The sequence below is a fragment of the Papio anubis genome, chromosome 4, assembly GCF_008728515.1.
Source record: "Papio anubis isolate 15944 chromosome 4, Panubis1.0, whole genome shotgun sequence".
NCBI classification, from domain to species: domain Eukaryota; kingdom Metazoa; phylum Chordata; class Mammalia; order Primates; family Cercopithecidae; genus Papio; species Papio anubis.
In genome coordinates this window covers 64022152-64049560 of record NC_044979.1, presented here as the reverse complement: position 1 = coordinate 64049560, position 27409 = coordinate 64022152, and the positions used below count along the sequence as shown (strand labels likewise).

General features: G+C 34.1%; 1 protein-coding gene across 2 annotated transcripts in view; it reads left to right on the top strand.

Moving 5' to 3' along the window:
- Window positions 1-27409, top strand: part of SEMA3D (semaphorin 3D) — a 203422-nt gene that overhangs the window by 82996 nt on the left and 93017 nt on the right. For both annotated transcript variants that reach the window (XM_017956998.3, XM_009203529.4), the window contains one exon: window positions 13118-13278. In XM_017956998.3, coding sequence (XP_017812487.1) covers window positions 13118-13278 — 161 coding nt within the window. The remainder of the gene's footprint in view (window positions 1-13117; window positions 13279-27409) is intronic.

Sequence of the window (27409 nt, the reverse complement as noted above, 5' to 3'; positions counted from 1 at the left end):
TACCTGTATGCAATCTCTTTATACGATAATAATTGAAATCCATTTAACATTGTATATGGAACATTGTTCTAAACATTACTGGTCTATGGAACTTTACAGAGTGGTGGAGTGACACAATAATATAAGGTAATATATGATGCAGTATTGCCATGCAAACATACAAGAAGCCTTCTTGGAATTACGAAGATAGCTAAAAATCACTAAGGGCTACAGTGATCATCTATGTACTCCTAGCAGGGTAAAAGAGAGCTCAGCCTTGAGGCACTTAGGTTGTGTCTTTGTCTTTGCATAAATGTGGAAATAACTTTAAAAAGGGCATAGTTTGTCTAAAGGCAATTTTTATTGCGATAAAATCCAGTCAACTATCTTTTGGTGGAAAACTCTTTTTGAATAGATCTTGTAAGCAACTGGTTTACTATTCTATAAACTATTGAGGAGCAAAAGTTTTTATGTGCAACTGCTCATTTCACAATTCAACTTCCCTAAATTTGGCGCTAATTTATTGAGCCTTATTAAAGGAATTTTCACAGTGAGATTTTTCCATACATGTGTATAAATATAAATTCAATGGCAGTTTAAAAAATAATGTCATAGGTCTTTTTTAAACAGAAGATTTGACAAACAATTCTCTGATTTCTTAAGAACTAGTAATATACAGTTTGCATTTTTGTAAGAATCCTTTAAACATACTGCTTTAATCCTACTAATTCAAAAGAGGCATAAAGTAGAACGAAAGTCCTTTTTACTTACAAAGATGGTCATAAAGGGGTTTATTTGACTAAAGCCACAGTGAGCCAGACACAGTTTGGAAATTAAGATAAATACTTCAGTAATCCCGATGGAGTGGTGAAGTGGAAGAAGCAATAGAAGTGAACCTGTCTGTTGGAATATTCAGTGGAAATATAAGTAGAGAACTTTTGAAAAAGAATCTTGTTTATCTAAGTAATGCTAAACATTAAAATATAAAATATAGCTGTAATGGGTGATGGGGCTTAGAATCAGAAGATAAAGATAGGTTTGAGCTCTTTCTGTGACATGAACTGTCTATGCACCACTAGAATCGTAAATTGTCTTTCTGAGTCTAGGTTTTCTCATCTGGAAATTAAGTTCTTCTTGGGGATCAAATTAAACAATAAATGGGAAAGTTCCTCAGATGTTACAAACCACAAAATGGAGGTTGTGACAGATTTCAAAGACAGACCATACATGTTTATAATTAATTGAATATATAAAGAAAATTTAAGATGTTTAAGAATATAATTGTAATTTAGCATCTTGGGTAGAATTTTTGCTACCACAGATAACAGCAAAGATATTTGAAATGAAAGTCTACAATGGATACTCATCTTGACACCTTTTTTTTCCCCCAAGTAAATGTGTGTTAAATTAATGTACTTCACTTCTTTGTATGAAAAAAAAGCTGAAGGGAAAAATCTTATATATCATTGGTTTAAACTAAGCATTTCATTGATCACTTCTAGAAATTAAGGAATAAGCTAGCTAAAGATGTACAAATGTGACCAATTTAGAATTGTAAAAGAAAAAAAAAATACTTTGGCCACCTTGCATAAATTAACACACACCATGAGGTAAAGGTTTGAGAAACATTCTAGTGTGAGGAAGAATGAAATAATTCAGCTCTTTAATGCAGGCAAGCTGAGAATAACAGGCGCACACTGTATTTATTTTAAACCTTTCTACTCCAGGTGTGGTTCAAACTGCAGTAGTATCAGCAAAATGTGAAATTTGTTTGAAATGCAGAATCTCAGATATACTCTGTGACTTCTAAACAAAAATAACTGTATTTTAACAAGAATCCTTGAATGCATGTTACATCCTGAAAAGTAATGCTTAGGGATCCCCGCGATACATGCGAAATATGGAGATTACAAAAGGAACCCCTTATGACTGCAAAACATTATCACAATTAGGTCTCTAAATAGCACTTCACTTCTCTAAATTATTAATAAGATGGTAATAAATCCTGATTTATATCGAAAGTAGATAAACCAAGGCAAACAAAAATCACTAGTTTAAAATATTGTGAGTTAAAACTTTATTAGACTTATGTATAAGAGGTGGTGTTGAAATACAGAAATGATTTTGACATTATTCTTATCTTCTAGGGCTTCTAGTGTTTTTAAGGGACAAAATAACTACACAAAATAACTGCCAAAAGACCAGTGCCATAGTATAAATAAAACCAAAAGTTTAAAAGAATTTAGAAGAATTTGGAGATGAAATTGAACTTTGAGCACTGGAGAAAGTTTAAAGTTTATTCAATGAAGCGTATGTTGGTATTGGAGTATTTTAATCATGAAATTGACCTAATTGGCCGGGCGCGGTGGCTCAAGCCTGTAATCCCAGCACTTTGGGAGGCCGAGACGGGCGGATCACGAGGTCAGGAGATCGAGACCATCCTGGCTAACACGGTGAAACCCCGTCTCTACTAAAAAATAAAAAAAAAAAAATTAGCCGGGCGAGGTGGCGGGCGCCTGTAGTCCCAGCTACTCGGGAGGCTGAGGCAGGAGAATGGCGGGAACCCGGGAGGCGGAGCTTGCAGTGAGCTGAGATCCGGCCACTGCACTCTAGCCCGGGCGACAGAGCGAGACTCCGTCTCAAAAAAAAAAAAAAAAAAAAAAAAAAAAAAAAAAAAAAAAAAAAAAAGAAATTGACCTAATTTAATTGTGATTGTCGGGAAAATGAAATAGGCAGTATCATGCGGGAGACGCTGTTGGGAGAGTGGGTGTAGCAAAAGATAATTTATGAACCGTTTACAGTAATTTGGAGAAGTAGTAATATGATAGGCAATAAGAATAAATATTCAAAAAGGGAGAATAGAAAATTTACTTGATAGATTCTATAAGGCTTTAAATTTAGCTGGATGTTGTGTGAGGTGGGGGTTAAACAGATTTAGAGTGATGGATTATATAAATAGGGGAGAGAAGAGTAAGGAAGAAAAACTAAAAGTGATTCAGAAATGTTGAGCCTCATGACTAGATAATTTCATTGAAGTCATTAAAATCAATGAGATCAGATGATTGGAGGAAAAACTGACAATACCTAGCAAGTGATGGCAAATTCTAAACTGGAACACTTGGGAGCGATGATGGGGTTGTGGTTGTGTATTTTAAAGTCATCAGCAGAGAACTAACAATCTGTGGGAGAGAAACTATTTAAGGAAGATAATGCATAAATGGAAAGCATTTCTTCATTGCTTATACCCACTGAATAGTACCTGAAATTGAGAACAATATTCCATGATGATATTTTTAAATTTCCCTTTTGAAGTATATGTGCAAGTTCTGATGCAAATTCTCTGCACACCTTTACCAGGGTGATGCTCCTTGGGCAAGTGATTAAGAACTTTCATCTGGAAAAAACCTTGAGAAAAGTCTCACAGATGATTAACATTAATTTGTTGTAGATGAAAAGCCAAACTGAAATTTTCTTGAATCTATGAAAATTGAATTTTAGATAAAATGTCACACTGAGTGGCCAGTATGAGCAATGATTCATTATATATATCTGTATCTGTATGCAGATACAGATATATATAATTATATATATATTCTGGTAAATTATTTAAAATTTCATAATAGCAAGAGAGAGGATGTGATTTGAACAGCTTCCAAGAAAAACAGAAGGCACATTCAAAGGCTTGGAAATACAAATGGTGATATGGTTTGACTGTGTTGCCACCCAAACCTCACCTTGAATTGTAGTTCCCATAATCCCCGCATGTCCTGTGAGGGATCTGGTGGGAGGTAATTGAATCATGAGGGTGGTTTCCCCCATGCTATTCTCCTGATAGTGAGTGAGTTGTCAAGAGGTCTGATGGTTTTATAAACATCTGGCATTTCCCCTGTTTGCACTCATTTTCAATCCTGCTGCCCTGTGAAGAGGTGGGTTCCACCATGATTGTAAGTTTCCTGAGGCCTCCCCAGACATACAGAATTGTGAGTCAATTAAACCAGTTTTTCTTTATAAATTACCCAGTCTGGGGTATTTCTTCATAGCAGCTTGAGAACAGACTAGTACAGATGGCATGAGACATCTCAACTATGACTCTCACAATTGAGAAGTTTCACATATACCTTTTAACATCATTTTTGATATACATATACTTGACTTTAATTAATCAAATTAATTTTATAAAACAGTATTGTTATAAAAGTGTTATCTGTTTTATATTACACACATAACTTTTTGCTTTATTCCTTAATTTATAGGGATCTTACCTTGAGGAAATATTTGCTCTTGTCATATTTGTCTATTATTTAGAGTCAATAATAGATGTTGTATTCAGTTAAGACCTTCCGAGGTTTTTTACATTAAATATATATACTTGATTGAAACAAGTACCAAATATGTGTGACATGGTGCTTCATTTTAAACATTCTTTGAAACTTGAAGAAGGAGAAATTCTGAATAACTTGAAGGAAGCTACGAAACAATTGTAAAAGTAGTATCAATCGTGCTCAGAATGATACTCTCAACTTTTTATCAGGAAGTTTATTCTATGGTGACATTGCTTTTCTTGAAATGTACTAGATATTTATAACACTAACTTTTTTACAGGTCAGTAGAAAAAAAGATCACAGCAAAGCTTTTGAAAATGTAAAAGGACTCCTTCTTATTCAAAGTATGAATTTACTCCATAACTATAAATCATAAATGTCACAGTGATGGATTATATAAAGCATCCACTATTGAAAGCTGGCCAAATAAGAAGAAAATGTAATTTAAAAGTATGGATATGACAGAAATACAACCGTGTATAATTGCCACACTCCTACTCCACAACCTGTCTTGGCAAGAACACAGGCCCCATGACATAATAAGTTTAATTTGTTTCTAATTTATGTTTCCCTATGTGATATCATCTGTTTTATTATTGATATAGATAATGTTCTAAGACCTAATGAACAGAATGATCTATAACATTCCATCACAGAAAAGCAAGAGAATTTGATTTGTTTGTGTTCTTTCTGATTTGGACTTGCATTTGCAAGGAGATAATGGTTAGCATGGATAGAATAATGATATCTAAGTCAGCACAATAATAACATAATCTACACCTGCAATTTTGAAGCAGTCTTTTGTAGCGCTTTTAGGTTTGACTAATATTTTTTCTTCATATGCTTTGAAAGATTAGCTTTAAAGACTAAATGTACACAGTAGAGAATCATTGGTATTTTTGTGTTGGTAGAGGTGAATTACGAGTTATCTTTATAACCAGAATGTTTTCACATGATCTCAAGCCTCAGAAAACATATTGGAAGTCAGCTGATGCCAAGTTAAGATGAGCTAATTTTCCCAATGTTAAATCTAAGGGAGAATCAGTGTCTTGCCTTGGACAAAAAGCTGTAGTATTTCTGGAAGTTATAGGAAGAAGCTTTGAAGGCACTTCATAGAAATGATGCTCTGATAGTAACTTAGCATAAAAAGCCTGGAATTTTAGAGATCAGAGGAGAAATGCTGAATTTAGGGGGAAGGCAGAAGTAGAAAGGATGCTGAAAGGCTTAAAGAGAAACGTTTTTACTTAGACAGCTTTGTAGAAAACACACTGGAGATCTGACTACACTAAAGAAACCTGAGAATAGCCCTATTGATAAAACTGCTATTTCCTGAAGGAAAAAGAAAAGTGGGTAGGGCAAGAATATATGCTGAATATCCTGAGATGGCAGGGAAAGGTGATTGTATTTTGATCTGGATCTATTTTTAGTCGTAACATTTCTCTGCTGAGGAATTTTCCTCTTTAGATTGGAATACATTGGAATGTAAGCTTCTCCAAAGCTGATTTTCTTTTTAGCCCCATGAATTTCTGTCTTTCATAAAATGTTCTTTAAAGGATGTGGGAAGCATTTTTTTCTTTTTTCTTTATCTATGTAGTCTTCTCGTGAGAGAAACTGACAACTCCACCCAGTTCGGGATCTCTGGCAATAAATGCAGGATTTCAAGGTTATAGGATCTTGTTCATTTAACACTCAAATACTGAGGAAGTCTGTGTTGCTTAATCCTAAATTTATTAGATTCAATATGACTCACCACTCCCTTCCTTTCTGGGGTGAAGAGGAAGAATATAGACCATTGGGTCAAATGTTTCCTCAGGCTGAATGAACAATTGTATTAAGGGACACTAAAAGGGAGACACAAAGAATTATTTTTAGAACAAAAGTATTTCAAATAAGAGCAGAGATTACCTAATCCTTAGCCTTCCCTTAAATAGGGAAGCATCTGGCTGTCAATTAGGAGATTCATTTTATTAGACTTGCTAAAGGAAATATACATAAAAAGATATTTCCATTTTACCATTAGAGGTACTTACTGATCTACTACATTATATGGTTGTCCTTTGTCACAAGTATATTTTCATTTTTGTTGTAGATGAGCATTTTCTCTCCACTAGGCTGTGAGTTCCATGAGGACAGGAGTGTGTCAAACTTGTAATCAGTGTCTTTCCAGCATGTGCAGATACCTGGTGTTCTTAGATGAGTCAGTTATTGCCTGCAAAAGTCACATTTTAGGAGGGTATTGGCTCACTTTCTTGTGCTAGCAATGAGAAATTATTTTAGATATGATTATTAACTACATGTGGAAAACATATAATTTTCCCTGTGACTTCTGGTAAGATATCAAGAGGTGTTAATAAAGACACATGCAGAAACTCTTCAAAAAATACACGCATACAGACAAACGTGAAAGTGTCATGTTGTTTACATGAAATTCAATCCTCAGACCCATTTCATTGTCCCATGGTGGTTTACTGATAATGGGTCAAGAACATCTTCTCTGTGTCACCCATGCATCAAAATCCATAATATGCAATGATTTCTATATTTAACCAAGTAGATAAATAAAAAAAATCATGTCCTTGCTTCATTAATTTTAGAAATGATGAGAGACTGTAGATTTTTCCAAAAGTGTGTTGCTAGAGCAAAAGTGGGAATTTGAACATCTGTGAGATTAAGATTACAAACTGGGAACAAGGTAATAGGAGAATGCACTGCTAAAAGGAACAGTGAAAAAGAATTATGGTGGATTAGGTCAAAGGTTTAGGGAGATAGAACAAAGGAGTCATTTAGGAGGTAAGTGCTGCTGACATCCCGAGGAAGGGTGAGGCTGTTTAACCAAGCACAGAGCTGGCCTCCTCTCAATGGCACGTGTGAAGCAACACACTCACCCTTTTACCTAAGGGGAAAAATAAAAAAAAAAACAAAGTTCCTGTCCAAAAAGCTTTAAAACTATGGACAATCTCAAAAATCACATGCCCAAAAACTTCCAGTTTAGAATTTTTTAAAAAAAGCTCCAAAGTATATTGCCAAATTATTAGTCTTCAACTTTGATGAGTTTGAACCCAGCAGAGCCAGCATCCATTTCTGATTTATGAAATCCACTGAGTGTCTTTGCTTTATGTGTTAGGATACAGACTCTAAAATTACCAATTTTTTTTTTCAGTTTTGGTTAATAATCCTGTGGACACAAAAGTGTCTTTGCTTGGTTTGGCAGAAATGCAAGAAAGATAAGCTGGTTGGAAAAGAGGGAACCTGTTCCAATCCCTGTCCCAAAGTCTTTTCATAATGTGTGCGTCAGCCTAAGAAATTCTCATATGTAATGCCTAAATCTAATTATTTAATTTGGCTACAACAAATTGTTGAAGGATGTTTAATCGTTTTGTTGCTAGCATTGTCACAGGGCAATATTAAATCATTTGGAAATGATAATACCCCAGGTTAGTCACTATTTTTTCAGCTGTTTTTTCTTGTCAAGTTGGTTTGAAACTAAACCCCATAGAATTGGTTTTGATTAAAGAAAATAAAGCAAGTGGCTATATCAACTTTGTATTTATTTTTCTCACTGTATAAGTAAAGACAAAAAATGACATAAACAGCTCTTAAACACCTTCCTCTTCTCATTGCCATAATTCAGGGACTCCTCATGTTTCAGAACCTCTGGATAGTCTTCCTGACCCCACCTTTCCCTGTTCTCACCCATCCTAAATAATTTAGCCAGACTTATCTTTACAACACTCAGCTATAGTTGTTGCCACTTTTCTGAACAAAATATTTTAGTAGCTTCCAATCACCTACATAATAACCAAAATCTTCAGCGTGCCATCATATGCTGTAATCATCTAGATGCTGCCTTTATGTCTAGTCTCAATTCTTTCCATCCCACATAGTCCCTATATTTCAGCAAAGCACATTTCCTCAGTTCTACAAATAATTATTAAGTACTGAATTTGTCTCAGACTCTGAGCTAGGTGCTGGGAATTCTAAGATAATTACACCATGGTCTTTGCCCTGAGAGAGGTCACGCTCCAGAGTAGGAGACATATTAGAAGTGCAGTATGTATGTGCAACCTGGAGTAACATGTGCCCCTGTACAGCCTAGTGTTCATTCTGCCTGGAAAAAATTTTTCTTTATGTGTTTCCTCTCAAAATTCTATCTGTCTTTCAAGGCTGTGCTCAAATCTCACCTCCTTTTAGAAGATGATGTATAATTGATTATCTGAAAGGTTTAACATTTAATATATACTTCTATTAGAATTTATTTCACATATGTTGTGTTTTATATACATAACTGTTTCCACACTGATCTGTGAGCCCCTTGCAAACAAAGCTCACTAATCCCACAATCTTTTTTTTTTTTTTTTTTTTTTTTTTGAGACGGAGTGTCACACTGTCGCCCAGGCTGGAGTGCAGTGGCGCGATCTCAGCTCACTGCAAGCTCCACCTCCCAGGTTCACACCATTCTCCTGCCTCAGCCTCCCGAGGAGCTGGGATTACAGGCACCCGCCACCACGCCCGGCTTATTTTTTGTATTTTTTAGTAGAGAAGGGGTTTCACTGTGTTAGCCAGGATGGTCTCGATCTCCTGACCTCGTGATCCACCCGCCTCGGCCTCCCAAAGTGCTGGGATTACAGGCGTGCTCGAGCCACTGCGCCCAGCCTATCCCACAATCTTAACACCATACTCAACATTTAATACACACTAAATACTTCTAAATATATGTGGCTTTAATAGCATTTTAATATTATTCCATTATCATAAAAAATGCAGAGATGTTCTCATCTTACTAATTCTGATTTAACGGAAGATAAGATATATGATTTTAAAATATATCTTATTTGGCCCAAAGCAGAGTTTAATAATCATACTCAAAATAATATTTATTGACTTTTCCTATCTACCCAGCATGGTTCTAAGAACTTTATATAAATTACCTCCTTTAATCATCATGAGAACTGTGAGTTGGGAAATATTATGATTTCCTTTTTATACATTTTGTATAGACTTTTAAAAATACATCATCATCACTATAATGATTGAGAGATACATAGCACTTACTATGTGCCAGACACTATTCATAATGCTGATCATGTATTAACTCGTTTATTCCTCACACCAACATGGGTTATTACATCGTTTCTGTTTTTGTCCTCACTTTATAGATGAGGAAACTGAGGCACAGAGAAGTTAAGTGACTCGTTCTAGATTACACAGCCAGTGAGTTGGAAGGCAGGATAATGCCCTGGTGGCCTGGACCTAAAGCTCATACTCTTACTCATTATGAGAAGTAATATTTCCTTTTGTAATTAACAATGTAATGCATGGTTCAAAATAATTGAATATTATTCATAGGCACTTGAAACAATAAGGATTTCGATTATATAAACTACTTACTGTACTAGTTGGGTCAAAATATACCCCTGGGAATGCTTTTACATACGTTTGATTTTGCTGATTTCAGTCTTTGTTAAATAAGGGAAATTGCATGGAAGGCAACTGCCTGATTGAAATAAGGTTTGTGTGAAATGTATTTTCTCATTAAGGCTTTAGATTATGTTCATTTACCTTTTGTCTTGGTTCCATTCTTCTCTTCTCAATTCTACTTTACAATCAGTATGGCGTGTTTATTGGATATTATCCCTGCATTCGGAACTGCTATAAAATATTACACCATTGGGTCTCTAGTCTGAAAAATGACTAAAGTTATATTTAGCTTAATAGAAAAATAATTAGTATCAATTTCAGACTTCTATCCAATGTATACAAAGCATGATCCATAAATGTTAGTGAGACATTTATGTTCGGTAAAGTCACGCTCATTTGAGATTTCAAATATCATGTCTTCTTCAGCATACTGCCTTTTGCTTTGTAAAATCTAAGACAAAACCCAGCTTAGAAACTAAGGTAAATAACATTTAACCATTATAAAGTAGAAAAAAGAAGGAAGGAAAAGCTAAAAAATATGAAATAATAATAAAGCCCATTGTTGGTAGATGGAATATAAAGCCATTGTATTTAAGGGACTCAAATATCATTTTTACAGAGGTTAAAACTGCCATGATACTTTTTAGAATTATCTTGGTGCCTATATCCTAGACATTATCTCTTTTTATCTTTCTCATCAATTAATGATAAGCTACTTTTAAATAATGAATTGGTTAAAAGTCAGATAGCACATAAAGAGCTTTAATAAAGTGATGAATATTAGTACTTTATTAGCATTCATTATTCTAGGATTTAAAAATAAGATGATATTGTAAGTACCTGAGGCAAAATCTAGTGAAAGAATCTGGATAACTTATAGGAGTATGTACATATTACAATTATAAATAAAACAAAGAATTGGGACCTAAAGAGAAGTGTCAAAAAAAAAAAAAAAAAAAAAAAATCAAGACTGCAGAATCCAATTCAATTATCAACTTTGCTGCTAGGTAGTTTTGTAACTGTAGGGCATGTGACTTCACCTCAAAATGATTAAAGAGCTTCATTTGTATAATTATGCTTTTGCATTAATTTAATTTCAAGGCCCATTCTAGCATTAAATTTTTGATATTACTGGATTACTGGTTCAGGGTCATATCTCTTTCAGAGTACATTTTCTGGGGTTCAGTTTCTTTCTTTACATCTTATTTCTGCACATATGGAATAGAAAAAGTTTAGTTCTTCAAACACAGGCATCAATCTAAATACTTTCAAAAGTAGTATGGGCAAAAGACAAGCTGCAGACTGGAAATAATATTTGCAAAACATGTATCTGATAAAAGACTGTAATCCAAAATATACAAAGAACTATTAAAACTCAATGATAAGGAAACAAACAACCTAATTTTTTAAAATGGACAAAAGGCCTTAACAGACATCTCACCAAGGAAGGTATACAGATGGCAAATAAGCATATGAAAAGATGCTCCATATCACATATCATCAACGAAATACAAATTGAAACAATAAGATATTGCTACACACCTATTGGAATGGCCAAAATCGAAAACACTGATACCACCAAATGCTAATGAAGATGGAGCAACAGAAATTCTCATTCATTGTTAGTGGAACCACTTTGGAAGACAATCTGGCAGTTTCTCACAAATCTAAACAGAAGACCCAACAATCATGCTCCTTAGTACAATATTTACTCAAAAAAGTTGAAAACTATGCGTATTAGTCCATTTTCACACTGCTGATAAAGACGTACCCGAGACTGGGTAATTTATAAAGAAAATGAAGTATAATAGACTCACAGTTCCACGCGGTTGAGAGACCTGGCAATCATGGCGGAGGGCAACAGGCCTGTCTTCAACAGCGGCGGGCAAGAGAAAATAAGAGCCAAGTGAAAGGGGTTTCCCCTTATAAAACCATCAGGTCTCGTGAGACTTATTCACTGCCTCGAGAACAGTATGGGGAAGCCACCCCCATGATTTAATTATCTCTGACCGAGTCCCTCCCACATGTGGGAATCATGGAAGCTACAACTCAAGATAAGATTTGGGTGGGGACACAGCCAAACCATATCAGTATGTCCACACAAAAACCTGCACACAGGTGTTTATGGAAGCTTTATTCATACTTGCCAAAACTTGGAAACAACGAAGATGTCCTTCAGTAGGTAACAATTTAAATAAACTGTGGTACATCCAGGAAATAAAATACTAGCACTAATAAAGGATGAGCTATCAAGCCATGAAAACATGGAGCTAACTTAAATGCATATTACTAAGTGAAAGAAGCCAATCTGCAAAGGTAGCATATTGTTTGATTTAAACTATGTGACATCCTGTAGCAAGCTGAACTTTGGAGACAGAAAAAATTAGTCATTGCCCGGGAGAGGGGTAGGGGAGAAGGATGAACAGGTGGAGCACAGACAATTTTTAAGGCAGAGAAGGTACTCTATATGATACTACAGTGGTTGATACTTGTCATTATTCCTTTGTCAAAATATATAAAATATACAACACCAAAATTAAACCCTAAAGTAAACTATGAAGTTTGAATGATTAATATGTGCCATTGTAGGTTTATTGATTGTAATAATTATACCACTGAAGTGAGGGATGTTGATGATGGGAGAAGCTATGAATGTGTGGGGTAAGAGGTATATGGGAAATTTCTGTATCTCTCAGTTTTGCTATGAACCTAAAACCACTCCAAAAAAGAAGTGTATTATTTTTAAAGTAGGAAAAAAAATGCTGAGAGATTTATGATACACTTGATTTGATATTTACTTTGTATACATTAATTAATTGTATAGGTTTGCAAATATTGATATAGATAGATGCTTTAAATGATAAGAATATGAACATAGGGTTGTAAAATATTTCGTATTTAACTTTTCGTGTGTTTACATGTTTTATATTCATTTTAATACTGCGTATTTTTCACACATAAATATTGTGTTAAAGTACAAATATATTACATCTATTTCTAAATAATTATGTTGAAAACCGTAATTACATATAGCTATATTGGCCTTTTTATGCTGTATGTATTCATTTACAAAGTGGGACAATATGTATATTTAGGCAAGTAAATATTTTGCTTATTACTAATTCTTTCTTTCTTTCTCTCTTTCTTTCTTTCTTTTTCTTTCTTTCTTTCTTTCTTTCTTTTACTTTCTTTCTTTCTTTTTCTTTTCTTTCTTTCTTTCTTTTTCTTTCTGTCTCTCTCCTTCCTTCCTCTTTCTTTCTATTTTTCTTTTTCTTTTCTTTTTCTTTCTTTCTCTCTTTCCTTTCTTTCTCTCTTTTCTCCTTCCTTCCTTCTTTCCTTCCCTTCTTTTTTTCTTTCTTCTTCTTCTTCTTCTTTTTTTTTTTTTTTGCTTTCCATAGACTTGCTGCTTTCAAATAGCTGTATTCCCTTTTTGGGTTCATCAGAAGGACTGGATTTTCAAACTCTTCTGTTAGATGAGGAAAGAGGCAGGCTGCTCTTGGGAGCCAAAGACCACATCTTTCTACTCAGTCTGGTTGACTTAAACAAAAATTTTAAGAAGGTCAGTATATTTATGTATACATTTGGTTAAATTCATTTACTTTCATCTTTCTTCTTCTCCCGTTTTGTTTTGCTTTGCTTTAAGGGACGCAATGTCAAATGCAGTGCATCATGTACATGTCAAAAAGTAGTATACTTGAAGAATATATTGCCTCTGATACACATTCTGGATTTTTATGCATGTTCTTTATTAAGCGTGAATAAATATAATAAAAGCCTTGAAAATATAAATGAAAACATCAAAAATTAGTTAATGTACATTAGGCTGTATAATAGAAATGCAAAGTTTGAGATTGAAGAAATGACAAATGAGTTATACATCAAGAATGAATATATCCATAACAATAGTTGTAAAATTAAATTTGATTAACATTCAGTTCACAAATAAGCATACTTTCAAATGATAATGTGGCTATAATAACAAACACCATGGGGCTTTTTCCACACTCCCATTTCAAATCCGAATAGGTTTCTCCTACAAGTCAATCACTCTCAGCAAGTATAGATAAATAATCTCCCAACTATGGGTTCATTAAGACAATCTTACCATGACAAAGAAACATACACTAGTAATTTAAAAATCAAAAGGCAATTACTACCATGTCCTACATTTTCAACTACCAGTGTGAAACCCGGAGGAAAGGGTGCCACACTTTAGATGTCGTCTACTAACTAGTACTTTAGCAAATATCAATATCTATGTAAGCAGAGATAGATGCTAAGACTGGCAGAGATTGAATGGCTGATAAGATTACATAATATCAGATCTCTTCTGCATCTTTGAGACATCTTCTATTGTCTTTTTAACTCATCTTTTTCAGAAGTATTGAAAAAAAAAAAAAGACTAGGAGCAATTGCAAGGTTTAAATCCAATAGTTACCAATATTGAGTTGTTCTTCAAAGAGAATTGTTTATAGGCCATCCTAGGACTTTAGACTTTGAAGCTACATACAGTATTCATCTACAATGACCACTTTAACTCTCTAATTGTGAGATTTAATAGCCAAATATCAGTTGCTCAATTATTTTAGAATTATTTATTCTCAGGGCTTTAGTCTACACAAAACATTTATCTTAATATGCAGTATATTACTTACTTAATTTCTGCAATAGAACAATGTTATTTGGTTTTTAATCAATTAACTTTTAAGTAGTTCTTTCACACATTTTTAAGGTCTGCTAAAGGAACAGGACTTATTGCTTATAAAGGCTCATACTTAATAAAAAAATTATTTCTGCAAATGTGTACACATACATTTCATGTAATCTGTGTTTTCAGATGAAAAATTGAGGGCTAAAATACTGCTAACAATTGTTTTTGACTTCTGTTAATCCAAACACACTAAGAAGCTCATATGATTATCTTTAAAAAAATTAAAGTTATCTGGTAGCCTGGATATTATTTAATGTAAATAAAATAAGCAGTTGATTATGTACTAGAATTTGAAAGTTTGTCCTCCATTCTAATCTACCATTATAGCTCCATTCCGTTTTTTTCTTAAGGCTGTATTTTTTTCTTCAGGAATTTCTTTTAAAAATACTGACACTCCTAGCATGAGCCAATCGATGGCATCAAGTAACATCTTAATTTTCAGTAAATATCTTAGCAGGAGATGACATGTTTTATGAAAGTGGCCAAGGGAAAAAATCTTAGTTAACTTTGCAATTTTGCTTTAAGAGATGCCACGTAGCTTAAAAGGCTTTTTTTTCCAAATATGTCTCAGTTTTACTATACTAGAAAAAGCAAACCATACTTTTAAGGGAATTTGTTCTTGTTCTATTCTCTGCCTTCAGGGATTGGAAGAAAAAGTCCCTTTATCTGAACTGAGTGTATTAGATCATTGCTTAAAATAAATTCTTATAGCATAACTTCCTGCCGTGACTATTTTAAGCAAGTCTCTCTTTGGCGATGTTTCATGCATGAAATGTGCTAATATTTAATAAAGTTAATGTTTATGAAGTATCAATTTATCTTATGATATCATTAAAATAAAGTTATTTGAATACATTATAAAATTAGATGTTGTCTACATAACTGATATTTCTTTATATCTCTATAAAATGTATAATTCATAAGGGGATTATGTATGCAAAGGTAATAATTTATATTATGTAGGTATCCACCATTCCAATTTATATAAATCACTCCATTGCTAAGGATACTCCACAGTAGCATGTAAGTGTCAAAATGTAGTACTTTAGCAGTGTTTAGACCTACTTGGTTTGCACTGGCTCAGTGCCCCTCGGCAAGGATCCAAACTCTCCTGCGGAGGAAACCACACATGTTGGGACTCTAAGGGTCTGAAGGCTGTCCTTTGTACTCTTTAGGGTTAAAGCAACCTACAACATATAATTGAGTTATCAGTGACTGGTTGGGTTTTTTTTTTCCCTTGGAAAGTTTAAAAAAAAATCTGTAGAAAATACTCGAAGTTAGCAAAATTTACAATATATGTGAACTTTGAGGTTTTGTACAAACAAGGCTGTGCCTCTTGAAAAAAAGGCCATTATCATTCATATTTGCCATGGGCATTTAGCGTAGAATCACCAGAAATTATAGCAAAATCATTCACAAAATGCGTTTTGTAATAATTATTTAATAATACCTTTTTACTGTCTTTACTGTTGTTCAGACGAGATTTTGAGTCTACTAGAGTGAATAGTGCAGGTATATAATTAGTAAATATTTGACAAATAAATGATTACAGAAGAGGAAAGTCAAAAGTAATTAGATTTTTGGGGAACATTTCCACTATCTAGAAAATAAAAATTAAGTAGACTGAGTTGTTTTTTTGTTTCTGTTTTTTAAATTCTCTGGCATTTAAAGAAGATGGATGAGATTATGACCTTCTTTTTGTCTTTTCTGAAATATTTTTTGAGAGAAAGGACTATTTCTATAGGGACTTAGACTTAAAAGCAAGTATAAGCACACATTGCAAGGATGTGACACCTCACAACTTAACTATTCCGAAGTTTAACGATTCCAAATTTGGTCCGTAAGGCCTCTCTTCAGCTAGCGAATACTCGTGGACTCCTTCTCTGGGACGGGGTCTGGAAAGATGATGCTTATTGATTTGACAGCCCCTTCCCCCAATACTAGATCAACATGGAGCAATCAGAACCACCCAGAAGTGATCACATTGCGAGAGAAGGACATGGATCTAGAACGGTGTTTGCCATTCCTGACACTTTCGTGTAGGTTGAGTTTCTCCAGAAGCCAACTCTGAGATGAAGATTATATCATCAGAGAGTGTTTTTGGAATCAGCCCAGTGGGAGGAAAGCTAGGAAGCAGTATTAGGCAAAGGGAGATTTGAGCTGTGACACAGTCCCAGCAAAAGCCTCAGCTGACAAGCCAAGCTGATAATGTGGCAAACATTTCAATATATTTTTCTAGTGTGAGTGATAATACCATTTTTAACTTAGTTTATCCTTTTCTCCTGTCTAATCTGTTCACCACAACCATAAGAGTTATCGTCACAAAATTAAAAGTCTGAATGTGTCTCACTCACTCATACAACTCTGGCAGTTTTTCCTAGCAACTTGAATAAACTCCAGGCTTCTTAGCATTGACTTTTTTTTTTTTTTTCCATTATTATACTTTAAGTTCTAGGGTACATGTGCATAATGTGCAGGTTTGTTACATATGTATACTTGTGCCATGTTGGTGTGCTGCACCCATCAACTCGTCAGCACCCATCAACTCATCATTTACATCAGGTATAACTCCCAATGCTTTTAAGGCTCTTCCCAGCACATTTCCACCCTGTTTCCAGTCTCACTGTTAACTATTCTTCATTGTTCTCTCACATGCACTTTATTTTCTGCTTCTCTCTCCCCACCCCTCTCTTTCTACTTTACTCAAAGCATCCTGTTTATTCTTCATAAAATAAAGAATTTACTATCAAGTTCTGTGCCTTTTCTAAAACTTCCTGGATTTCACTTTCTTGCTCATTTCACTGCTCTTCATTCTTGAAATACTTTATCAAATTATATTATTTTGCTCTCCAAGGCTTCACCTTTTGCTCTCCAAGGCTTCACCTCACCCTTGGGAAATTTAAGTGTTCTTCACGTTTACTGGAACATTTTGTATATTTATGTCAATGTCAGATGTCCTAGCTGACAGTGTTGTCGGTATTGATTTGTGTCAGTATGTCTTCATCCACATTATACATTCTTTGAATATGGGGATAATCTTTTATGCACTTCTGATTCTCTTTTAGCACACTGCACAATGTCTGATACATAAAATACACTAAGTGGTGTGTTTCTCTAATTTTTTTGAATTTGTGATTTTGTTAGTTTTCCTTTTTTTGAGTAAGAAACTACTATATTGCTTTTATCAATTAGCATGGAATAGATAGCTAACAGAAAAAAAGACACCTAAATTTCAATTAAAAATTAAGAAAATACAATCATATAATATAAATATGTTCACAGTTTGAGTGATTACAAAGATGAAAATATCATCTGCTTAATGATGTTATCGAGGACCCAGTTCTTTCTCTGTCAGCCATTCTTGGGGTTGGCATTATCTTTAGGTTGGCATTATCTTTAGGTTGGTAGCAAGATGACTGCCACAGTTTTCATGGGTCACATCCAGACAAAGAAATATAAATGGAAAAATAGATAATCACTTATATCTCTTTTTCAGGAACAAAAATAGTTTTGTAAAACCCTTTCTTTCATCTCATTGGCCAGAAATATATTAGTTTCAACTCTCAAACTTGCATGGAAAGGAGGGTAACTATAAGGTGATTATATCAATCACCTCAAGTTGAAGGAATATTTAGGAACCAAACACTTTGATTACAACACTTACAGAGAGGGAGCAGAAAATAAACTTTCTTTAAAAATTAATTGACTTAGAAGACTGATTTTTTCTTTTTCAGTTTAACACAGGTAACGCAAGGGAAACATAAAAGTTTTCTCAGCCAAACAAAAAGAAGAGGATATATTGCCTATTTGGAAAGACTTATAAAGATTAGCTAGTTCTACAAGAAAATTATCTGGAAGAATTTATTATTCTTTCAGTAGATAGCCTCGGAAGGTATTTGTTGCCAGTAAAAATCCTAAAAATGATGTAGTTTTTTCATCTTGTGTAGTAAAAATTGAAAAATTTGCTAATCATCATAAATAATTATTTTCCTTCACAAGAGTTTATTTGCCTCTGCAAAAGTTTTCTCTGTCTTGATTTAATGTAAACTTCATGAAATCTGGTCTGCTGCAAATCTTTTTAATTATGGTAGTATCATGTAAGTTTTCTCCCTTTAATATTTTGACTGTTTTGGGGGGCTGACTTTGATGAGAAAGAGTAGATTGTAACTTAGTTCAAAGACTTACATGTTATTCTATAATCATAGTATTTAGCATTATATGCTAATTATTTAATGTACAGAGAACATATTTTTTTAAAAATCAAATAACTAAATATGACTTAAGCACCATTTAATATATATCTTAGTGTAATTATAAATAAAATAATGCTGCTTTTATTGGTTTGGTTTTGTCAGTCTCTGCAGCCGAAACAACTGATACGCATTATAGAAATAAAACTTGGGATACTTTATAAGTGACTACACTTTGAATATTTTTTCTTTTCCCCTTCTACTTGAGCCAGCATTTCTTTTTCATTTGGTTCAACAAAAATCCATTGAGTATCTATTATCACTAAGCATATCGTAATAGAATATAAAACTCAGATCTTGTCGTTGCTTAAATCCTAGTTAGGGCGACAAGGCATAATACAGTTACAAGGAAAGTTAGAAAATTTTAAATGTCCAAAATCATAAGACAGATCACATATGGTAGAAACCTAGAGAGAGGAAAACAATTACATGTTGTTCATGGTTTTGAACTAGCACAAGATGGATGAGTAAAATTTGGATTAATGTTAACTGGTTAGTTTAAAATGTTTGCATTTAAATTTGGAACTTAGGGTTTGTTGTTTCCTTGTTGTTCAGTTTGAATGGGGAAATATATGTTTGAAAAATGGAGCAGAAGAGAGTCTATTCTCTATTCTGTATGTAGATTTCTCACTTGATCTTAGCCAAAAGGCTGAGAAGCGATTGTATGTAGATTTCTCATAGTTTAAATTAAGAGAGCTGCATTTTCCTGCCCCAGCCCTTAACATCCTACTCCATCTCCTTAGTCAGAGGAAGTATATAAAAGAATAATTTTTAATAGTCCTTCAGAAAGGTGGCCAACTGTGAATAGACATTTATATCTATTTATCATTCATTTACAAGTGATGCATTAGAAGCCTGTTCAGTGTAGATATTATAATAATGAATGTGTTTGACATTTGTACAATATGGTTTAAGGACCCATGGTTTCCAAACAAATGATTCGAAACTACATAGTAACTGTCAGTTTGACTACAAGTGAACATTCTCTACTTCAGCCAGCCTTAAGTAGTCCTAGCAATAATTCATATAAAATCCAGAGCCCTCTCTATGTAAACTTCAGGAATAATGTATACAAACTGAAAGTCTTCCTCTCCCTCTTTCTCACTCTTTTTTTTTAATGGAGTCATAGTTGATGGTAAAAAAAATATATCCAATGCTCTCTGTTTGGTTATGTTACTTAGTTGGACTTTTGAGTTAATGAATTATTGGGATTCGTCCATATGAAAATGTTACTTATTTTGGAAGCAGTTCAGACTTGCAGGGATGGAACGAGTCTCTAAACCAGTATGAAAGCAAAGGGTCACAAAGAGAATGACGTATGACTTACCAAGCTGAGTACTGCTTTTGTGTCTATATTATTCAAGGATTTATTTGTTGGCTTTCTTTCTCTCTTTCTCCTTCCTTCTCTTCCTCCCTTCCTTCCCTTCTCTTCCTTCTTTCTTTCTTTTCTTTTTCTTTCTCTTTCTTTCTTTCTTTCTTTCTTTCTTTCTTTCTTTCTTTCTTTCTTTCTTTCTTTCTTTCTTTCTTTCTTTCTCTCTCTCTCTTTCTTTCTTTCTTTCTTTCTCTCTTTCTTTCTCTTTCTTTCCTTCTCTTTCTTTCCTTCTTTCTTTTTCTTTTCTCTCTCTCTTTCTTTCTTCTCTCGTCCTTTCCTTCCTTTATTTATCCTTTCTTTCTTTCTTTCTTTCTTTCTCTTTTCTTTCTTTCTTCTTTCTTTTTGCATGTAATCATAAAAATTACTCAGATTACTTGAAATCCTTAATACTACACCCTTATGTTTGAGCATTTATATTGTGAAAATAACTAACCTAAATGAGTTTATAATTTTACATATAATAATTTTCAGTGGACTATTTAAACACCTTTCTTTGCCTAACATAAAAAGAGCTTTGTTATTTCCCTTTCTTTAAGGAAGTCTACAACAAGACTTTTGATACATGAGGACTCTACACTTGCTTGTTTGATATTAAGTATAAGCAAAAATACTATTATAAATCAGAATGATTTTCTGACTCCAGTTCTATTAACTTACTCTAGGGCTAAATAAGACATTTCTGTCTAATGCTTTAGCTTGTAAGAAGTCTATTATATAGTGAGAAAAGAATAGAATAAATAACCTTCTCACTTAAAATCAAGTTATTGGTAAAACAAAATTGTCAGTCTTTTAATTCTTATTTAATACTTGAAATTAAGAAAATATAAACACATGGAAAGCATGTGGACAGCCTAATAAATTAACTTCGGTATAAGGCACCCGGCTTAGATTCATGGGATTAATCTGTTTCCATTGCCTGCCAAGCATATGCTGTCTAGTAATCACAGAGCTAAAACAATCGACTCGTTCATGGATGTGCTGGCTCTCTAGCCCGGGTGCTCATGTGCAGGTCCCATCTGGTCACTGTAATGGACTGTCAGGATGTTGTCAGACTGCTCAGACCTTGCCAGAACTCTGACAAGAACTCATTCTCTGTGTCCAATTCTATGGGAAACTCTGCAGATCACTTTTCAATGAATAATTATTGAGCGCTCACTATGCCAGGTTCTGTGCCAGGTACTAAAGGTGATAGGAAGAAAAAGCAATGTTCCTTGACACCGGACATCAGTGCTTATTAAAATTCAATGAGTCATGGATTAGAGGTATTGAATAGGATTCACTACAAAAGTTTGAAGTCCATCCACAAGAGTAATTGGACCGCAACTTCTAAATTACTGACCATTTGTGAATTTCTTTGAATGTATTTTAATTTGTATGGTATATTAGCATTTCTCTCTCTTTCATGCAATACATATTGGTAGGTTTTGTTTGTTTGTTGGTTGGTTTGTTTGTTTTATGAGATAGGTTCGCACTCCTGTCACCCAGGCTGGACTGCAGTGATGTGATCTTGGCCTACTGCAGCATTGACTTCTTGGACTCAAACAATCCTCTCACCTCAGCCTCCCGAGTAGCTGGGACTACAGGTGCTTGTCACCATGCCCAGCTAACTTTTATTATTATTATTTTTAATAGAGACAGGGTGTTGCCACATTGCCCAGTCTTGTCTCAAACTTCTGGGCTCATGCAATCTGCCCACCTCACTTGTAATCCCAAAGTGCTAGGATTACAGGGCATGAGCCATGGCACCCGGTCTTGCAATACATATTTATTGAGGTTCTACTATATTCCTGATACTCTTCTAGATCCTGAGAATATAGTGAAAAATAAAACAGGTCAGACATTTGTGCTCATAGTGTCTTCAATTTGGGAATAGAGAGTTAAAAGGAGAAAAAGAAACAAATAAAATAACACTTATTGTGAAGTGTTATGTTAAAAAATGTGTGGTGTTCCTGGGAAACTACTTCAGATTGTTATTAGAAAAGACCTTTCTAGGGAGATGATAATAAAATTGGCATTTGAACGTTTCTTTCAAATGAGTATTAACTTGGTGGAGATGATGATTTGTATTTTAAGGCTGGGCAGCTGAGACTCACACCTACCTAAAGTCACAAATCAAGCGGCGATGCCGTAGGGACTCACATTCACATCTTCTGATTGCACTGCATTTAATTGATCTTTACACCTGGAAAAAGGTCTCAAACTAAACTTAACTTTTGAAAAAGAAAGTACCAAATGGATGTGATAAGCAAAAGTGTAGTAGAAGACAGAGATAGTTAGTGGTAGAAGGCTAAAATGCAGGTGAGGCTCCTGAGCTGAGTCGGGAAAAGGGAAAGACAATTGTCACCCAAGGCTTCAAGAAGAAATATCATGGAAAACACCACTTTAGACTGTGCCTGGAACTCCATCTTCTGTATTGAAGGACATTTTCTTGGAAAATTTGTAGGCCTGCCCTTATATAAAAATCTAAAAAAAAAGAAGTGGAGAACTTAAACTTCCCTTCTGTAGCAATTTCTGTCTAGGCCAGGCCAGTACCCACTGTGCAAGCTTTACCTTTGGCGCTGTTGCTCTTGTTTTGCAATAGGAAAACACCTCCCTGTCCTGGGAAACCAGATTAACCATTGCTCTTTTAGTTGTTCAAATACTTATATAGCATTCAGAGTGACTTTTTTTTTTTTCTTTAAAGACATTCAAAAACTTGTATCCTGTTTTTTGAAAGAGATGGCCACTATCTCAAGGGTTCTGAATTTTTGTCTTTAATTAGGTTCTATGAACAAGTTTCAACTTCCTTTTGTGTGTCTCATTCAGTTGTTTTGACATCTCTGAATTAGGCCAAGGGGCATTTGACTGACCATGCACTTGCTAACTTGAGACAATTAAATCGCTTCTCCAAAGATGAAACAGAGAGCAGATATAATTAGAATTTCCATTGGATGTTGTTATAAGGTCTTATCATTATTTGAATGTTTCTGTGACTTGCCTAACACTGAATAATTAAAAATTGTCTGACATTTTCACCTTACTAAAAGATGACTGTTCATTAATTATATAAATCATGAATGAAACAATAATTGTTAGGGATACTGCAATATTTTGTGAGTCCCTTCTAAGTATTTTTTTTCAAAGTGAAGTAAAAATAATATTAAAAGGACAAAAAGTTGTTTTGGATTTTGGACAGAGATAAGCAAATAAAATCAGTATAACTAGATCACAGCTTGTATTTTAAATTCACACAGTTTCCACTACATTTTCATTAAAAATATTATTAAATCTTTTTAAGAATCTGTTTAAACTATAACTTTATGCACAAAGCCTATTTAAGGAGGAACTGAAGACAATTTTTATTTCAGTAATATGGTCTCTTTTCGTACTAGTAAACTATACAACTCTAAAAGAAAATATACAGATATATGTTTAGACAATAATATTTGAGCCTTCCAAGGTTAGCATGAAAAAATTAATCCTTTGCAAATGACCAGCTGTGAAATACTATAAAGGCAACATAAATACAGTAATATGGGTAAGTCAGTAAATTATAGAATATGAGGACTGGCTTATGAGACATACTTGTTTTACAGTGTTGACTCATAAACTCTTATTTCTAAGTGAAGAAATGTTATAAATTTATTTACTTCTGTTTGCCAGTTTTCTGTTATCAACTAGAGCTATAAGAATTAGCACTCAAATTAAAACCAATTGGCAAGTATTATTTAATAATTGTTCAATTAGTAATTATACCCTGAATAAGTAAGTTGAGAGGAATTTTTAGGTTCTTCTGGATCCACAGAAAAGATCTCCATTTGATTTCTGATGTCTCCTGCACGTGGATAGATAGCAACAGTAAGCTCCCCGCATGTTTGCAGTCCTTGATATCAAGGCTCTAAGGTCCCAAAGACCACAACCCACCAAAATTATATCCTTAAAATCTGTATCTGGTGCATCAGCACAAGGTTAGTTAAGAATTAGTGTTATGTGGGAATATTTCAGAACAATTAAAACCTGGCCATTAGGCAATGGCATCTCTGCTTCTGATATGATTCTCTTTGATAAGTGAAGGAAAAATATCTGTGGATGACTTTCTAAGGGACAAACACAGTTGCATCAGCTTTTAGAAACAGGGACATGTGCTTTGTTGTGTGCTGTTTCATGCAACTTTTAATATGTCAAGATACTGTGTGCAAGACACACTACAGTGCAAGAAGATTTATGAGGCATTTTATTGCCAATGAATTCAAAATACAGTAAGAATATTAATAATCACTGTCTCAAAATTGTCCGTATTAACTATTGATCCTGAGGGTTGACATTTAATACATAATGTAGATATTATATTTTTTAACTATATCATGTGACTTTTGTCTAATAGTGACACAATCTCAAAGTGTACTGACTAGGCTACTAAAATAATCCAAGGAACACAGGTATGTCTTGGGCTGTTGTACAAAATATGCTGAAACTTCAGCCTACATGTGAAACATACCTTATTCTATACCCAGTCACCCTATAGTTAACATCTCTATTTTTCCCTTTATATAACTGTGTGTGTCTCTGACTTTCTCTCTCTTACTTCCCCCTCCACATTCACCTATACACACACACACACACACACACACACACACACACATGCATACACACACGGGGGGGGCGGGAGTGGGAGAGACAGAGAGAGACTAGAAAAATATGAAAATAGTGGAATGCTATTATATATGTGCATGCATTGTACATTATATATCGCATTCTATAAACATTATATATAATGTGATATATATATACATATAACACTTCAAAAGATTATTGAAAATTTTGCCAATTCTATGTAAGAATAAGAGTGGATCTTTAAAAATGAATTTGTCTTGTTTTTTGTGTTTTTAGATTGAATTAAGGGAAATTTTGTCTCTTTACATTATTTTCCAATTAGAAATAAAAATGAATATTTTTTTAAAAATTCTTTATTCTAATGACTAGGTAGTCTGTAAGAAAAAAGTCCACCACAAATCATAATTAAACTGACATCTTTTCAATATTAACACAGCTATAGTGACTCTTTTTCCCTTCTAAGTAAATGTTTAGAGTCTAAAAGACAATCAGATATATCATGGGTTGTTTTTATTTAAGGTAATTCTGTTTGTGATTACTAAACCTTGGCAGCATTGTGTCAAAATAAGCCAATATGTAATTTCAATAAATCGTTATTTTTGAAGGTTTTAATTTTACGTTAAGAAGTAAAATTTTCTTTGTGATCCCATCTCAGAATCCCTGTGCTTGTATGTAACATTTACTTGCTAATCAAAAAGTCAATTCTCTGAAGCTTGTAATTAGTTGTATGGCTTCATCAACTAGGATGATGCAACTCAAATTACAATTATGTGACTTATAAGCAATAACTGAAAATGTACAACAAAAACATTAAAGCATCTTTTACAGATTTGTATTTCTTTACAAAGAGAATAAATGTGCAATTGCTATTTTGGTGTCAAGTCCCTGAGACAAAATTAGAGTTGAAACCACCTAACTAAACCAAACTATTACATTAGAGTTGAAACTATTAAGAGCAAGTAATTTAAAACAGAGGCTCAAAAGTAGAGACTGCTAAAGACGCAGTTTACCAGTAAGCGCTCCACAGTGCTCCCTGGGCACAATGGTTTCATCTTGTGTACTCTTTTCTCGCTCTGTCTCTCCCATCCTGACTCAGATCCAAGCACCTCAATCTTGGCTGACATACAGAAGGCCCTTCATAATTATATGTCTAGTGAACAAACAGTTAATGAAGAGTAACTACTTGGTGCTAACTTTGAAATCTTGATTTAGATTTCAAAAACGATTGCTTCCACATTTTGTCATTCTTTAAATAAGCCCCTCCTCTTAGAATTACTAATGAATATATTCACACTTAATTTTGGTGGCATCGTTTATCTCATAATTTAACTCAATCACCCAATACTATGATTTGAAGTAAAAGATAAAACCCTTAAAACCCTTTATCCTTTTTAAGACTCATTTACTTAATATGAAAGAGTTATGTATTTTTTGTTTCCTACATTATTAATATTTGTATGATATGTAATTCTGAACAAATTTATAGATATTTGCCCTATATGGATTCCTGAATTGCGATTAAACCTGATTGTCATCTAAAACAAACAAAAAAAGAACAGGATCTTTCATGCTGAAATGGTTCAAAGAAATATTAATCTAGCACCATATCAAAGACATGGAATCAACCTAAATGCCCATCAGTGGTAGACTGGATAAAGAAAATGAGGTACATGTACACTATGGAATACTGCCCAGCCATAAAAAAAGAAACAGATGCTGTCCTTTGCAGAAACATGGATGGAGTTGGAGGCCATTATCCTTAGCAAACTAGCACAGGAACAAAAAGCCAAATACTTATAAAATGGACTTCTGTGTGTCCATGTGTTCTCATCACTCATAAGTGGGAGTTCACTGATGAGAATACATGGACACATAGAGGGGAACAACACACAGTGGGGCCTTTTGGAGGGTGGAGGGTGGAAGGTGGGAGAGAATCAGAAAAAATAACTAATGTGTACTAGGCTTAATACCTGGGTAAAGAAACAGTCTTTACAAGAAACTCCCATGACGCAAGCTTACCTGTGTGACAAACCTGTACTTGTACCTCTGAACTTAAAATAAAGGTTACAAAGAAAGAGGAAAAAAAAAGAAAATATTCTAAAAAATAAAATAAAATAAAATTCTAGGCTTAAGATCTGCATCAATAAATATATTTTGAGTGCATTAAAAAGATTAAATCAATTGACAGGTTATGGATAAGTAGTCTGTGTACTATTTTCAGTCCAATGACATAAAGTTGTCCTTTGTAAAATCACTGTAATATTGAAGAACCAGCAAGTACAGCATTTCACTTTTGCAAGATGAAAAAGTTCTAGAGATTGGCTGCAGAGCAATGTAAATATACTTAACATTACTGAATTCTACACCAAAAATTGTTAAAATGATAAATTTTTTATGTTATGCGTTTTTAACCAAAATTAAAAATAATAATAAAATTGGACCATTGGAGGGGGGAAAAAGTGAGAGGATACCCAGAGATCTCATAATCTCATATCTAAAGCAAAGACTCTGAATTCAAGATGCAATTTTTTTTTTTTTGGCAGAGCCTTGCTCTGTCACCCAGGCTGGAGTGCAGTGGCACAATTTGCGCTCACTACAAGCTCCACCTCCCGGATTCACACCATTCTCCTGCCTCAGCCTCCCGCCTGTAGTCCCCGCCTCCAGTCCCAGCTAATTTTTTTGTATTTTTAGTAGAGACAGGGTTTCACCGTTTTAGCCAGGATGGTCTTGATCTCCTGACGTCGTGATCCTCCCGCCTCGGCCT